The following is a 17,253-nucleotide window of genomic DNA, read 5'->3' as shown; positions in this document are numbered from 1 at the left end:
TCACTCACTGTCTTGAGAACACAAGTCACACAAAAGATGTTATTCTCTGATAATGCCATTCCGCCTTGTGCAGGGGGCTCTCATCTGACGGGGAGGGGTTGAGCCAGAAGAACAATACGGTTCCAGGGGAAAGTGCCTGCTGAACTGATTTGGAAGGAAGAGAAGGATCCAGCCAGGGGAAGAGAGGAGAGGAGCCACTGAGCAGAGGACTGTTAGTCCATGGGTGAAGGCCCACAGTTTGGAGAGCACAGGGCGACGTGGGAGGGTTTGAGGAGCTGCATGTCTGAAGCTGAGGGTGGGATCAGAGGTGGCTGGAGAGGCAAACAGGTTGGAGCATCATCCCTTGAAGCAGATAATAATATCGTATGGCAGGTGGACCATGACCAACATCTCCGAGCTCCCAGCGGAGACCTCAGGCAGGTTTAGCTAGATCAGTCTGATTGTGTGGAGAGAAAGGGGCACCAAAATGAGCCCATTGGCTCTTACCTAAGTGAGAGGACGCCATGTGGGCATCAGAGAGCCACTGTGGAAAGCATCCTGGCCATTACTAAGTGGTTTGGGCCTCATCTTCTCTCTCTGTTCAGAGCATCCGGTCTAAGGTGGAGCTGTCAGTCTGGGATCAGCCTGAAGACCTTAACCTCTTCTTCACTGCCACCTGCCAGGACGGCGTGTCCTACCCTGACCAGAGGAAGTGTGAGGGCCTGAAGATCGGGGACACGGTAAGTTCTCTCTCCTCTCCGTTTATGTGGCACAGTTAGCACTGGCCATCATTCTTTGGCTTCTGATAACTTCTGTGACTTACCAGATTCTTTTAGGGTTTTGCATTCTGTCTTCCTGCTTATCAGCCTAGGGGGGCTTTCCTGAGCCTGCCCTGTGTTGTCATCTTCAAGGTTCCAGATGGATTTGTTTAAAAGCCTCGGGCGAGGCCTGGCCAGTGTGGCCCGGCTGGGCATCGTCCTGTGCACCGAAAGGTTGCTGGTTGGATTCCTGGTCAGGTCACATAGCCCGGGTTTCAGGCTCCATCCCTGATATGGGGCATGCAGGAGGCAGCCAGTCAATGTTTTGCTCTCTCATAGACGTTTCTCTCTCCCTTTCCCTTGCTGTCTCTAAAAATAAATTAAAAAAAAAAAGCCCCAGTCAATAGATGCCTCAGTACATTGTCCCGTGTCTTCCTCAGGTTGACTTTGTGCCCTCAGTGTTTTACATCCTTATTATTTCCAGTGGGCAGGGATGAAATCAGGAGGGAGAATATGGGCAGGGATCTGAGAGTCCTGGCCTCATTCCTCGTCTTCTACAGCTCACTCTATGCTTTGGATAATCGGATCCTCACTTTTCTCTCCTGTAAAATATGAAGAAATCCACTCACCTCTTCTGTTTGATGAAATGGGATGGAGAACTTCACAGAACGGAGGGCATGGGTGCCTTGTGTGCACTAAGTGGACGTGACTGCATGATGGGGAAGAAGCGTTGTATGTCAAGATGTGCAGCTGTGTGCCAAACCAAGGACTCGAGGGAGGGTAGACGGGTGATGAGGACACAGACGGGGCACTGGGCTCAGGCAGGCAGCGTGGACTCCAGGAAACAGCTCAGAAAGACGTAGGGAGAGGGCATGGCTGGTTACACCGCCGTCTTCTGGGTTTCTCACATTCCATAGTTGGTCCTCTCCTCCCTCCCCTTTCACAACTGCCCTTCATCCACTTCACAGCACCTGGGCTTACCCTTACTGATCCAAACATGACCACGGCGCCTTTCCCCACCGAAAGGACAATTCAAAATAATGGTGTCGATGTTGAGAAGGACTTGAGGGACTGGGTGACAAATCTTTTTCTAAGACGGGTTTTTCCTCAAGCATCTTTGCTAAAAGAAAGGAAGGGAGGGAGGGAGGGAGGGAGGGAGGGAAGGAAGGAAGGAAGGAAGGAAGGAAGGGAAGGAAGGAAGGAAGAAGGGTGAAAGAGGGCCTCCTCAAGTTGTCAGATATATCATTAAAAATGATTATTTATGGCATTACCTCAGAGGGCATTCAGGAATAAAACGATGTTGCTGTAACAAAACTTCTATTCCCGTCTTCCTATTTATGTGAATAAGTTGTTTCTGGAGGGAGTGCTTTAATCTATACCAATAAAAAATAAGAATAGAATTAATACTGATCCCTGTCCTATTTAGCAAAAAAAAAAAAAAGGATTATTATTTCACATATATATGAACTATTGGGGTGGGAAAAGCCTCATAATCAAAGAGGCACTTCCAATAAAAAAATTTTTATTTTTATTTTTTTATTGTTTAAAGTATTACATGTATCTCTTTTTTCCTCCATCGACCCCTCCCCAGCCACTCCCATCCCCATAAAATTTTATTTTTAATGCTTGTCAAGTTTAGCAACATATATGGTGTCCCAAAAATGTATACACACACTTGAATAATTATAAAAGCACTGTTTATTAAAATACATTTCATTTTCAAAATTGAGCTATCAGCTGTTAAAGTGTGTATACATTTTTGGGGGGACACCCTGTATTTATGTTATTTTGATAAATTAACTCATTAATCCAGATAATTTTAAAAAACACACAAAACCCTCATAGTCACAGGGTCTAAAGCAGCAGTCGCCAACCTTTCAGACCTCATGGACTGCCAGTAGTCTGTGGACCACCGGTTGGCGACTGCTGGTCTAAGGAGATACTTAAGAATAATGGAAAGAGGCAGAAATAACAACAAACAAACAAACCCCAAAACATGTGAGTTTTATAGATCTGTGGGTAGAATATGGGGTGCAGTGGGTCAGGAAAGCTAAACAATGATGTGTGAAAACCACCCAAACAGGGCCCTTTATGGAGACCAGATGCAGAGGAGCAGAGGAAGAGTGAGGCTGCGCGGCTCACACGGACGCCTGGGTTCATTCAGGAAGCTCTTGGCAGTTTCTAATGGCATCCTTGTGAACAAGTCAAATAACTTCCCTGGGAGGGAGGTAATGTTACTCATGTTGACAGATGAGAGAAACTGAGGCACATAGAATCGAGTTAATTGCTCAGCACATCACAGCCAGTGAGTAGCAAAGTGAACGTTCAAAGCCAGGGCTCTCTGACATCACCTTTCCCTGGCCTCTTGGTGCCCGTGATTCTGCTCTGTCGTACCTGTTACAAAGGGCTTGTCTCAGGGCAAAGCATGATAACAAAGAACGGGGCCTCCACTCAGGGATCCCAGTTCATGGAGTGATTTTACACTCCTTCCGCACACCTGCGGCTCAGGTAGGGCTCAGATGCTGCACCTGTTGCTGCCGGCAGCTGAGATTCGGGGGTGTGATGACCTGCCCAAGACCACCCAGCTAACAAGCAGTGGACTTGCAACTCAAACCACAGTCTTTTCACTCCAACCGGCTCATCTCACTAATCATCGCCTCCTCATCATGGAGGGAATAACATGAGTTACCGTCTCGTGGGGATTTGCAATGCGCCCAATACTGCGCAGGCAGGGTCTTTACTGCTCCCTCTGCTTCCTGCAGTGGCTGTGTCCGGGCAAGAAGCAGAGAGGTGGCAGGGTGAGGGACAAGGATGTCCTCAAAGAGAAATATTACATCAATAAGACCTTGAAAGCCCCCAATCCAATGAGGTTCTCTTCTCCAGTGACTTCAGGTTTCCCCCCAGTTTTCCTCCCCTCACCCCACTCCAACCAGGACTGACTGAGGCCCAGCCCTGGGAGTCGGGTTTCTCATGGACTGGCCTTGACAAATCAGCATGCGTGCGGCCTGTGCGGCGAGCTCTGACGCCCGGTACAAAGGACCCAGTGAGCTTCCGGCACTGTCCGTTCCTGTCCCTCCTCCGGGCTTTGTACCCCGTGCCCACCCGGCGCTTTGTTTCCCTGTGCTCCTGGTGGGCTTGGCAGCAGGCAGCCCTGGGTGGGTGGGTTTGGGGTGGGGGCCGGGTGGCCCGTTTGAAAGAGTGGGTCAGACCAGCCGCCCTGCTGAGGAACCGGGAGCATCCCAATGAGGGTTGAATAACAGGACTGGGCGGGAGGGAGGGCTGCTCGGTCCCGGACCTTCCTCTCCCGTCTCTGCGTGGGAGGATGGGGAGTCCAGGAACTGAGAGCCTTCAGTGTCAGTCAGAGGCCGGAATAACCAGGGACGACGACATCGGCAAGACTCGGGACATTTCATTCTCTCTCTGGCTACCGTGCCCCGTGACGCAGGCAAGATTTCCTGGGGGAGGTGATGCTCACAGAGGGACACTCCCAGAGTCTCAGTAATTAAATGCCTCTGGCTGTTGGTCCAGGTCACTCCTCTGTAGTTTATTCCACCTCTGCCCACAGATGCCTTTGAGGGCAGGGCTTTCCATTTAATAAGTGCAGCGAAGCGGAGGTCACAGGGCCAGTCACAGCTGCTCCCCGAGCTTCGGAAGAGGGGAGCCACCTCCGCATGCTCGATGTCCCCGTGGTGGCTTCGGTCAGGTGCGGTCTCCCCTCGCTCCTCACCTGCAGGCCTGGGCCATCCTGAGCCAGGCAGGAGGGTTTGGAGGAGCCTCTGGCCCTTGGGGGTCACCCTCTAGTCTCCACAGTGAGCCAGGCTGCCTCTCCCTCTGTACCCAGGCGTGGACACTGGGCACCTGTCTCATTTCTGCTTCCAGGAGGTAACATGCCAAGGAGAGCACAGGCCCAACCCTCCCCAGCGGGGAGACCCCATTTTATCTCTGGTAAATGGGATGTCTCCTTCTGGGGCATGTGAGGGACCTGCTCATGGAAATGCCTGCACAGTGGGTGCCTGGCACCTGGGAACTGTCAGTGTGTGTTGTCGTAAGGCAGATTTCACTGCCCGGTGAGTCCCCGTCTTGTTACTGTGCCTCAGGGCCTTGAACTTAGTCCCGAACTTGCTTTTGTCAATCTCTCTTTTTGTCTCCCCCCTTCCCTCCCCCCACTCGCACACAGACATGGAGGGCGGGCTAGTCCCCACTGTCTGCGCTTGGCTTGCTTCCCCAGTGTCCTCTGACCCTGGCTCCTGGTCATGGTCCTCAGCTTGCTGTCCTCTCCTGTGACCCCCTTTGGCTAATGCTGACTCCTGGGTGTCTGCTGTGAGTTCCCCGAAGCCGAGGCTTGCTGCCCAGCAGGACTGTCTCCAGGACCTAGACAGCTGGGTCTGTCCTCCCCTTCAGTCTCTCACACCTCCACCCTCACCCCTTCCCCCGGGTGTCCCTAGACGTCACAGTATCTGAAGGGAGGCTTTTTAGAATTAGCAAAGATCCAGAAGTGATAGGGATCTGTAGAACATTTAGAGAAAGATACGTTCTGTGTTCACCAGAAGTACACATCATTACCTAAAGTGTGCCCTGTAAAGCAAGTAATTGGTGGCTTTTTAAAACTCAGCCCAAATAATAGGATTAAGGATAACAATCATTAAACATGATTGCTAACCCATTTGAGCTTCAGAATGATCTGAGGAGACTTGAAAAATAAAGACATCTGGGCCAGACATGGTGAGTCAGTTTCTGGAGTGGGCCCAGGCCTCTGTCTGTGTAGGAAGCACCACCATTCCAAGGAGAAGCACCACCGTTCAGAGGAGAAGCACCACCGTTCAGGGAGAAGCAGCACCATTCAGAGGAGAAGCACCACCATTTAGAGGAGAAGCACCACTGTTCAGGGAGAAGCAGCACCATTCAGAGGAGAAGCATCACCATTTGGAGGAGAAGCACCACCATTTGGAGGAGAAGCACCACTGTTCAGAGGAGAAGCACCATCATTCAGAGGAGAAGCACCACCATTTGGAGGAGAAGCATCACCATTCAGAGGAGAAGCACCACAATTCAAAAGAGAAGTACCACCGTTCAGGGAGAAGCAGCACCATTCAGAGGAGAAGCACCACTGTTCAGGGAGAAGCACTTCAGATGGCATTTGGTCAGGGTGTGCCAGATCCCTGTCTGGATTTCCACAGTGCCCTGCTCCGAGGGCAGTGCTGGATGAATATAACCAAACATGGCTCCGTTCTCAGTGGGAGGAGGGAGTGGAAGACTTCTGCTCTACTTCCTGGGAGAATCACCAAGCAGTGCCCTCACTTTCCTCCCATTGCAGCCGAGTGGGGAGCTAACAGGCATCTTTCCCGCCATCTGCCAGCTCGGTCCACCTTGCTGCCTGTTTCCAGGGCAACGCACAAGCAGCTTAGGGGTTAGCAATGCTTCTTTACATGCTTTGTTTAAAAAGAAACAGTCTGGCCCTGCCGGTGTGACTCAGTGGTTGAGTATTGACCCATCAACCAGAAGGTCACCGTTTGATTCCCAGTCAGAACACATGCCCAGGTTGCAGGCTCGATCCCCAGGAGGGGGCGTGCAGGAGGCAGCCAATCAATGTTTCTCACCATTGTTGTTTCTATCTCTCTACCCCTCTCCCTTCCTCTCTCTAAAATCAATAGAAATCTATTTTAACAAATAGGCTGTCCACATGTGTAGCACATTTCATCAGCAATGATTTCCTTACGACCTCAGGGTTGTGAGCTGATTATGAAAGATGCAGCTGTGAGGACCACTCAGGTCCTTTTAGGTGTGTCTGGAGGAGGCGGGTTCGCTGGGAGGGACCCAGTGTCCTGTTGTCCTTTCGTCAGCAGGGGGAAACCTCTTCAGAGGGGTCTGTGGAACCCCGGGGCCCCTGCACTCAGGGAGCAGGTGTCACAGTGCCTGGCACAGATTTTCAGAATGGAAATGGGGAGAGGATAGAATATAGGTAAAAAGAAAGGGGAGAAAAGAACCCTTGCATGAGTCTTACTACTCTCCTATGGAAGCCATTTCCTCAAGATTGTGAGGATTGAAAGAGATCACGAACGTTCAGGACCACGCACCATGCCTGGCAAGTGTGCAGGAGCTTGCTCACTGGGCCTCTTCCTCCCGGGTGTGTGGACAGGGCCGGGCGTAGCCACCGCTCTCCCCTGAGGCCTCAGAGGAACCGCTCTTGGGCGGGGCCCTGGGTGATTGGGGGACAGAAGCAGATACCCTGGCTCATCGTGCCCACGACGTCCCCTCTCTTCTTTCTGCCCAGGCATCCTTTGAAGTGTCGGTGGAGGCCCGGAGCTGCCCAGGCAAACACACAGAGCACACATTCACCCTGCGGCCCGTGGGGTTCCGGGACAGCCTGGAGGTGGGGGTCACCTACAACTGCAGGTGTGGCTGCAGCGCGGGGCAGGAGCCCGACAGCCCCCGATGCAGCGGGAACGGGACCTACGTCTGCGGTCTGTGTGAGTGCAACCCCAGCTACCTGGGCAGCAGGTGCGAGTGCCAGGAAGGGGAGAACCCGAGCGGGCACCAGAACCTGTGCCGTGAGGCGGAGGGCAAGCCGCTGTGCAGCGGGCGCGGGCAGTGCAGCTGCAGCCAGTGCTCCTGCTTCGAGAGCGAGTTCGGGAAGATCTACGGGCCTTTCTGTGAGTGCGACAACTTCTCCTGTGCCAGGAACAGAGGCGTCCTCTGCTCAGGTAGGCACCCCGGGCAAGCACCTTTGCTCTGAGCCAGGCCCGGCCCCAGGTGCTGTGAGGACATCCCCCAAAGCCTAGCTTTACCTTACTACCCCTGTCCTCCTGGGAGGCAACAGGGCAAGCCTTGCCCACCACCAGGCCGGGGGGTGGGGACCAGCGTGTCAAATACAAAAGCAGGAGAAGGCGCCGCCATGTGATGGACTCTCAGCTTTGGAGGCATTTGTCAGGCTCACCCAGGACTTGCCTGCACAGCATTCCTGGCAGGTAGACATTCCGCCTCTTCTTGATTGCCTCCTGGGACAGGGAGCTCACTGCAGCTGGTGGTGGTTATTCCCGTGTTGGTTGTTGCATTCATCTCTGATTGCCGCTTTAACATGTTTCCAGTAACTTAGTGGCTGAAGACAACACAGGTTTATTCTGTTCCAGGTGTTGGCAGGGCTGCGTTCCTCCTAACGGCCCTGGGGGAGAACCCACTCCCGGCCTTTCCTGGTTTCTAGGAGCCACCAGCAGCCCCGGGCCTGTAGCTCCCGCCTCCATCTCCCAAGCAGGCGGTGCAGTGCCCGCAGATGCCACATCTCTCTGACGCTCCTGCCTCCCACTAAAAGGGTCACGCAGGAAAGCCTCCCACCAGGTCCCTGACTGAATCGTAGCTGCGAAGCCCCTTTTACCACGTCAGGTCACACAGACGCAGCTCCGGCTTGAGGCCATGGACATCTGTGGGGGCCGTGTTCTGCCTCCCACAGGCACGGTTTGAAAGTTTCTTATATTGAACAAAACATTGTTCCTCAGTTACTTTCCCCCAATGGTTTGCATTCTAGATCCTCTCTCCATATGAGAGCCTGTCAAACATCTGGAGTGTCTTTATGTTTCTCTGCCCTTCTCCAGATGCGAGCGTGCTATTTGTCCTGCGTAACGGGCTCAGCCCAGGGCTCAGTGGCATGTTTGCTTCCTGTGGTCTGCCCAGGCCACTTCCATCAGCACATCCTAGTGATACCTTCACTTTCCTGTTCAACAGTCACATTATACTGTTGAGCTTGTTTTTAACTTTACTACCAACATTTGAAGCTTTTACAGTTTTTGAAGTACAACCCAGCCAAGTTTTCATTGTGTCATGTTTGAGCACTTGGGTTTTTAAATCTGGGCCTAGGACTTTACATGGATTCCAGTGAGATTACAGTTGGGCAGCTCCCATTCTGGGAGTTGTATGCCGATGAGATGGTGTAAGATCATGTCTCCAAAGGCCATTGCATCCCGCACGAGGCCCCTGCAAATGGAGGCAGCAGAACAGTTGTAGGTGGGACTGTAGTGTCTTCTGCTGTGGGTCCTGGTGTGGATTCCGTGTAGATTCTATTGTTTCCAGGATTCCTTCCTTGAGAATGGCCTTCCAGTTGGGAAACGTTGCTTTGAGAGGAACTTAGAGGGCAGCAGGGAAGATAAAGCACAGATATGTGAAGCCAATCACAACATGTAAATGAGCTGTCCCTGTGAGTGGAAGAAGCAAGTGCTGAGGGCTGCACAGATGCGGGTCAGCAAGTGGGGCCTCCCAGGGCAGACCACACGGTGAGACACGCATGAGTGCACCCCTGGGTGCAGTAGGACCAACGTGTTCAAAACTTGGAGTTGCTCCAGAAAGTGCAGGACACCGGAATGCCACAGAGGTGATAGGATTTGATGTGCTGAACATGCAACAGGGCCCAGTCTTCCCCGTCCAGGGATGATGGATTGGATTAGCTGGCTGGATCCGGCAGGGTTAGCAGAAAACATGCTTAGGATCAGGCAGATCTGGCTCTGATTCCAATAACACCACATGCTGCTGGGTCACGTGGGCACAGAGTTGTTCTGAGCAACAGGAGAATGTAGAGGAGGCACCTAGCTCATTGCCTGGCACAGAAGGAGAGCTCACTGACCCCCTTGAGAGTCAGTGCCACACAGCGCTGGGAGACACAGCTGCTGCTGTTGTGGGGAGGGGCGGCTTCCCCCCTCACCACCACCCGCCCACCCCCGCCACCCCCCACACGTCCCCCTGTAAATCTCTGGCTTGCCTAAGAGTCCCAGCAGGGCTGGAGTCCCAGCAGTGGGATAGAGTTCCAGTCCCTGAGCAGCTACCATAAAAGCTCCAGGGAGCCTGGCAGTGTCTGCAGTTGGCTTTCAGCAGTGTTTGTTTTGTTTTTAAACATTTTAGCAAATATTTTCACAGAACTGTCACTCCTTTCCCCTCAGGAGCCAGAAATAATCCTCTGATAGGTCATCATCCAGAGGCTGCTGCGTCCACGCTGCCGGGCAGCCAGGGCTTCCAAGTCAGCGACAGGCACGCTCCGTCCCTACAGCTTATCCGCCTGCTGCGCCGGGTTGTCCTGGACTCAGCTCTGCTGTCTCTAACGCGCCAACACCCCTTGTTTCTGCATTGTTCTGAGAATTGAAGAAGGCATAGACACAGGGCCGGGCCTGGGCTTGGCAGGAAACGGCCCAGGCGCAGAGAGGCCTCCTCTCCGTCTCAGATGTGACGGTTCTGTGAAGGGCCCCCGTTCTGGGAGTGGGCCCCGAGCCTGGAGGTGAAGGGCGGGTGCTGGATGAGGTGTGCGTGGCCTCAGTAGTGAGAACTTGTTACTTTGGAAACAGGAGTTGTCTTGTCTGTAGCTGAGTGGAAGCGCAGCTCTTTTGCTCCACCACCAGAACGCACAGTTCCGAGTTAGTCTTGCCCTTCAGTCTGCCAGCCCGGTGCCCTCCCTCCTCCCCTCCCTCCATGCAGTCCTGCGGTGGAGACACGAAGGTTCGGGAAGCCTTTGAGGGTCCCACATGCACGATGCTTCAAGTCACTAACTCCCGGGATTGCTGACATGTGGTGTCTTTTCCCCCACACTGGGAACGCCATGCATATTCTTCAAGAAAACGGAAAAATACCAGGAAGTTCTGTGCCGTCTGTCTCCTTGGTGACGGGACTGATTGGGCCACCTGGTGAGCCAGATAAGGACTGTCTCACCCTCAATGGTGCGCACGTGTGCGCAGTCAAGAGCATGACTAGCTGGGTGGAGGGTCCCGCTGGGGTCTGGAATGTTCTGAAGAAGAGAAAGAAAGATATTCATAATTCCATCACTCATGCTTTAAGACTGAGTATTTTTCCTTCTAAACTTTTTTCGAAGTTCGTGTGTGTCTGTGGCCATGTACAGTTTCGTGTCTTGCTCCCTCGCGCCCTCCCCCATACTATCATATCCTAAGAAGCACGGAAGTTCAGTTATTTTACTCCATCGTCGACCAGGCCATTTTGACGCTTTCCATCCCATCGCATCCCCGGTGAGCCTCCTTTCCAAATCCTTCACTTTAAAGCAACAACGGGTTGAAACGCAAAGCTTCCCCAGTCCTCCTGGGGAAAGCAGTTTCTGGAATGAGCTCACTGTTGTTTTGGTTACTGAGGAAGGACTTGAAAGGAGTCAGCTCCGGGCAGGACTTCATAACACGCCCAGGCAGCGGCTCCGTGAGCATCCATGCAGCTCCCAGCTCTCCGTTCCTTACAGAGGTGGCTGTGAGCGGGGGTGGGAGGGTCTCCATTTCTCGGTTCCTTTGCATCCGTGGCCAAGGGCTTGCAGCCCCACTCTGGGGTTGTGCGTGTTGGTTTTGAGCTCTTGGGCTGCTGCTCCATGTGGGGTTTTTGTGGGAGAATTCTGTTTCCCAATAACCACTCTGGTCTTGAAGATGCTGACTCAGAGACTCCCGGGCAGCTGACATCAGCGTTCTCTCAGTCTTCCTCACCCCTGGGCCCTGCAGCCCGTCGGGCAAGGGGACTGTGGTTGTGGTTTTTCTTCAGATGGAGATGGAGTTAGAGCCAGGGCCAGAACTGCTGGGACAGCTCCTTCCACTTCTCTCTGGTCTTTCCGTCTATGAAAGGCTTAGAGTCCGCCGGCCCCCCCCCCCCCCCCCGCCAGCTCCCCCACCCAGAGCCAGGACCGAGGGGGAAATGCAAGCAGTTACAGGTTTGTAGGAGGTTACACACCATAAAAGTTAGCGGTGAGGCAGATCAAACTAAGGTCTGGAAGCAGTTGGACAACCATGCTGTTGCTCTGTGACACTGTCCCGGGAACACGTGGGCAGTCAGGGCTGGTGTGTCTCACTCTGGTTTCTGGAGGCAGCAGAACTCGGAGAAGGGAAGGGTTCTGCCCACAGACGGTTCCTGTGTGTGCAGAGCGAGCTCCAGGGCCATCGGGAGGGCTTCTGTCCTCTTGAGCCTCGTAAAGTGTTGCTGGTAGAACATGGGAAGCTGTTTTTACTGCAATAAAATATTATTGCTCACACTTTGTTGCTCTTTGCTGGTTTCTGCACCCAAACAGTGCATTTCCTGTGATTCGAGTTACTCCTTTATGGTAAACTGTTGAGTCTCTGTACTTAAAATGACCGCACTGGGGTATAATGAATTACTTGCTGATGGTCAGCCTGCTTCTTGGGGTTCACATATTGAGAGAATTTAAAACAATTCGGATATAGGATTCCTAACAGCACCCATTTGGTCATGTGACTGTGAGGTCCCCAAAGTAATCTAAGTAAATTCTCATATATTTTACTGCATCTAACAGGCTATTTGGGCAGTTTATCCAGTATAGAGATATATTATATAGATAATATCCTTTAATATGTGACAGGTCAAGAGGCATCTGCATTTCTCTCCCAAACATTAAAAAAAAAAAAGGAGAACTACACAGTGACACTGGTGTTGTCAGTTCTAGAGGCAGAGCCGGCACCTAAGCATAAGCTCCGGGCCAGGGCGATGGTTTCCAGAAGGCTCACAAGGCTCTGCGAACCCTCCCCAGTTAAAAGGGCCTCTGGCAGTGTGGCCTGGTTCTGGACTTCTTGATTCTTGCCAATGAAACACTTCCTGTGGCCACAGTTATCCAGACATGTTTATAAAAGAACGCCTCACCATATTTGTACTGTTTTCTTCAGAAAGGCAATTTTCGCAGCCCGGTGGCCATTGCTGAGTCTATGGGCACAGATTCCACCTCTGTCAGTCCATGGCAAAGTGCATGTTTTGTAAATGACTTGTCACAGGACCGTCTCCAGTGTGGCTCCCTGGCAGAGGACTCCCCAAGTACCTTTTTTTAAAATATGTATATATATTTTACTGATTTTTTACAGAGAGGAAGGGAGAGGGATAGAGAGTTAGAAACATCGATGAGAGAGAGAGACATCAGCCAGCTGCCTCCTGCACACTCCCCACTGGGGATGTGCCTGCAACCAAGGTACATGCCCTTGACCGGAATCGAACCTGGGACCTTTCAGTCTGTGGGCTGACACTCTATCCACTGAGCCAAACCGGTTAGGGCCCCAAGTACCTTTTGAATGAACCAAGATTGGACATATTTTATTTCCCAGGAAAGGGGCTTCTTGGTGGGATGGCTCCCACTGTGTGCCCCAGGTGGGAGGCCTAGAAAGTTCTTCCCACAAATACTAATCTCTGCTCAGTGTGTTCATGGTTACCAGCTGCTATTTATAAATACGAGGATGCAAAGGATATGTATTTTTTTTTCTAGATAAAGTACCCCTCTCCCTCAGAGGCTGTGCTATGCAGCAGGTGTCCTCGCCTGGTGGGGTGTAAATGCTACATCTCAGCAGAGGCCGCAGGGCTCACATTCCATTTTGGAGGACTGAGGATACGGTGGCTCTGAGAGCAGAATGTGTGACAGAATTCTTCAGTGACTATGATTATGAGGAATAATATACCCATTCGAGATATTTCCACCAAAGAGCATTTAACAGAGTGGTTGAGGATCAGGGCATGTTCACATCTGGACTTGAAGCCTGGCAGTGCCCTTCTGCCTGTGACCTTAGACTCTCCGTGGACCCTCTCTGACAGATGCCCCAGAGGATTGTCGTGAGCATCAAATAGGGCCCTACTGTGAAACCTCCGGCACACTGCCTCTTCCCCAAGGGTATCCCATAAAGGCTATTACCTGCCCACCCCCTTCCCGGAAGAACATTTTCTTACACACAGATGAGCATCAGAGAGATTCATGGCATCAAAACATGTTGGTTTTGAAAGTTCTCAATGGGTATCCATGTCAGGAATTCTCTAACTATAACATCTGTATCCAGACATTGCTCAGGTTCAATTGAAAGTCAAAAAGGACCCGAAATGTAGGCCCCCGTCACATAAGGACACAATGCATCTTTCAGACCAGTCACATAAACCAGCGAGCTGGGCTGCTTAGATCTGGAGTCAGCTAGCTGCCACAGCTTGTCGTTAGAGAAAGCTCTTTGGAAAAACCCAAGTTTAATAAGTATCTGATCTTAGACAGTGAGGCCACAGACATGGAAACAGTGATCTCGCACTGAGGGCCACTTGGTTTTCGGTAGGTTGCTGCTTTCTTCTCAGTCCACAAGAGCTCAGTGAGCAACCCTCATAGGCCAAGTGGTACTGGGTGCCGTGGGTACAGAGTTGGAGTTGCTTGTGGTCTTGAATTAATTTCTAATTTTTTGTGGCCCCTGGAATTTTCCACTTCTCAGAAGCTTCCTGGGGTTGAGGAATGAGGATCTGAATCCTTCAAGCTTCTCCCCTCACCATCCAGATGTATATGAGACAGGAAGTGTTGGGAAGCCGCTTTGAGAACCTGCCCTGCTCCGTGCTCCGAACTTAGCTCTGGGGATGGAATTTTCTTACTGCTCTTGCTCACTGCTCAGATCTTGTTTTTAGAAACATCTTATGCAACAGGTCGCCAGTGATTGTGAAAATGGGGTAATCTAAGCATGGGATCTCACCTCACTGCCCTGCTCTCTCTACTTGGAAAGGGAAGTATGGGAGCAGGAGGACTCTATGCATGCCTTTGAACTTCAGGCCTGGTCCTCAAGGTCATGAAGTTTGGCTTGTGAAGGAAATAATGAAATTCCAAAAGCATAGGAAAATCCTAGGAACACATGTGAATGTCATGTATAGATTTGGGTGGTATAAGCTTCTTTCTCTTTCTTTTTTTTTTTTTTAATCCTCACTGGAAGATATCCCCCCCCGCCCCCCCCCCCCCATTGATTTCTAGAGAAAATGGAAGGGAGGAAGGAGGGGGAGAGAGAGAAACATCCACGTGAGAGAGACACGTTGATTGGTTGCCTCCCACCTGCACCCCTACGGAGGATGGGGAACCTGCAACTGAGGTACGTGCCCTTGACCAGGAATCAAACTTGCAATCCTTTGGTCTGTGGGCTGATGCTCTAACCACTGAGAAAACCAGGCCAGGGGTAGCTTTTTGATATTATAGAAGAACATGTTAGAAAAATTTTCATATTTATTTAAATTGAAAACATGGGAGACCTCTGTGACTGAGAGAGTTGTTTCTAAGGTCCTTTTGGTTCCATTTCTTGGGTGTTGAGCCGCCACTTTAAATTTGGTCTTGATTTTGGAAACTGTGACATCATTGATTGCAGGCCTCTGTGGCTCAGTGCCTCTGGCGGGGTGGGGCGGGATTGGCTGGAGCCCGGTTTTCCTGCGGGGTTAGTGTCTGTGACTCTCAGAACTCTGACCTAAGAACTCCACCCAGATCCAGCTGCTCCTGGGTGTCTGGAAGTTGCTCTGAGCTAGTCTGACCTGCTGGGAGTTTTTATTCTTCTCTCCAGGGCACCTTTCTGAGCCCTACCTGTTGCCCTTTGACCCACAGGAGGGGGCCTCCTATCACCCTAGCCCAGGGGTGGGCAAACTTAAACTGGACCGGAGGGCCAGAACAAAAGCATGGATGGAGTGTTTGTGTGAACTAATATAAATTCAAAGTAAACATCATTACATAAAAGGATACGGTCTTTTTTTTTTTTTTTTTTTTAGTTTTATTCATTTCAAATGGGCCGTAGTTTGCCCACGGCTGCCCTAGCCCATAACCACTACCCCCAAAAGTCTTGATCAAATGACTCCACTGTCCCCAAGCTAAAGAATATACTTCCCAGGTTGCTATGCTGTTCGACATCACTGTGTTGCTCTTCAGCAATAGGCGAATGTAATAATACAAGGAGAATCTATTTTAATACCCCTTTTCTTTTCTGGGAAACAAACTTAGGCTAATTTGATAGTATTTCGCATTCATCATGAGCAAGCACTAATAGTGGGATGATGTTCATCTCAGGCCTTTTGTAACGCCAGCAATCACACACAGTGGGTCAACTGTGTAGTACCTGCTTTGACTGTTCACATTTGGGGAAACTGAGGCCCAGAATCTAGACTAAAGCTCCTTGAGATTCTTGATTATAGATTAAGACAAGGACAGGTCGAAACGGCCCCGGTGTGGTAGGGACAACCCCGGTCAGGTTGAAACGGCCACCGTGAGGTAGGGACGACCCCGGTGAGGTTGAAACGGCCCCCGTGAGGTAGGGACGACCCCAGTCAGGTCGAAACGGCCCCGGTGTGGTAGGGACAACCCCGGTGAGGTTGAAACGGCCCCGGTGTGGTAGGGACAACCCCGGTGAGGTTGAAACGGCCCCCGTGAGGTAGGGACGACCCCGGTCAGGTCGAAACGGCCCCGGTGTGGTAGGGACGACCCCGGTGAGGTTGAAACACCGCCCGTGAGGTAGGGACGACCCCAGTCACGTCGAAACGGCCCCGGTGTGGTAGGGACGACCCCGGTGAGGTTGAAACGGCCCCCGTGAGGTAGGGACAGCCCTGGTCAGGTCGAAACGGCCCCGGTGTGGTAGGGACAACCCCGGTCAGGTTGAAACAGCCCCCGTGAGGTAGGGACGACCCCGGTCAGGTCGAAACGGCCCCGGTGTGGTAGGGACGACCCCGGTGAGGTTGAAACACCGCCCGTGAGGTAGGGACGACCCCAGTCACGTCGAAACGGCCCCGGTGTGGTAGGGACGACCCCGGTGAGGTTGAAACGGCCCCAGTGAGGTAGGGACAGCCCTGGTCAGGTCGAAACGGCCCCGGTGTGGTAGGGACAACCCCGGTCAGGTTGAAACAGCCCCCGTGAGGTAGGGACGGCCCCGGTGAGGTTGAAACGGCCCCAGTGAGGTAGGAACGACCCTGGTGAGGTTGAAACAGCCCCCGTGAGGTAGGGACGACCCCGGTCAGGTTGAAACGGCCCCGGTGTGGTAGGGACGACCCCGGTGAGGTTGAAACGGCCCCCGTGAGGTAGGGACGACCCCGGTCAGGTCGAAACGGCCCTGGTGAGGCTCAGACGGCCCTGGTGAGGTTGAGACTACTCCAGTGAGGTTGGGACGACCCCAGTGAGGTTGAAACGGCCCCCGTGAGGTAGGGACGGCCCCGGTGAGGTTGAAACGGCCCTGGTGAGGCTCAGACGGCCCTGGTGAGGTTGAGACTACTCCAGTGAGGTTGGGACAAATAAAGGGGACCAGTATGGACTGATGAACAGGGGTAGATACAGAAGCAGAGCAACATTGAACAGAATGTTAAACTACAGTGGGAAGCCTGGGGAGGGTTGGGGGGGGGGATTAAGAGACCAACTGAAGGACTTATATGCATGCATATAAGATTAACCAATGGACACAAGACACGGGGCGGGGGGGGGGGGGGGTAGGGGCCGGGGAAATGTCAAGGGGGGGAAAAAAGGAGACATATGTAATACTCTTTGTAATACTTTAAGAAATAAAAATTATTAAAATATAAAAAAAAAAAAAAGACAAGGAGAGCCTTGCAAGTAATTGTGACCTAACTTCCACCTAATTTTATTTATGTTGATTAGCTGAGACCCTTCCCAAATATCTGGATTACGAGTTCAGCCGTCCCTGCTACCAGCCAAGCAGTTAGCCCACATTTTCCAAGTCTCATCTAATAAGTGCTCCTTATTTTGGTCAACATTTTAGGAAACATTTAGTTTCTGTTTTCCTAAGTGTGTGTC

At 51.9% G+C, this 17,253-nt stretch overlaps 1 protein-coding gene across 1 annotated transcript in view; it reads left to right on the top strand.

Annotated features, from left to right (window-relative positions):
* ITGB5 (integrin subunit beta 5) overlaps nt 1-17,253 on the top strand; it is a 108,366-nt gene that overhangs the window by 68,991 nt on the left and 22,122 nt on the right. Inside the window, exons 9-10 of the mRNA XM_070406395.1 lie at nt 585-719; nt 7,009-7,438. Coding sequence (XP_070262496.1) covers nt 585-719; nt 7,009-7,438 — 565 coding nt within the window. The remainder of the gene's footprint in view (nt 1-584; nt 720-7,008; nt 7,439-17,253) is intronic.

This window comes from Myotis yumanensis, unplaced genomic scaffold (genome assembly GCF_028538775.1).
Source record: "Myotis yumanensis isolate MYYU_CA2020_CCGP unplaced genomic scaffold, mMyoYum1.0.hap1 SCAF_2, whole genome shotgun sequence".
Classification (NCBI taxonomy): Eukaryota; Metazoa; Chordata; class Mammalia; order Chiroptera; family Vespertilionidae; genus Myotis; species Myotis yumanensis.
This window is presented reverse-complemented; position numbering and strand designations above follow the sequence as displayed.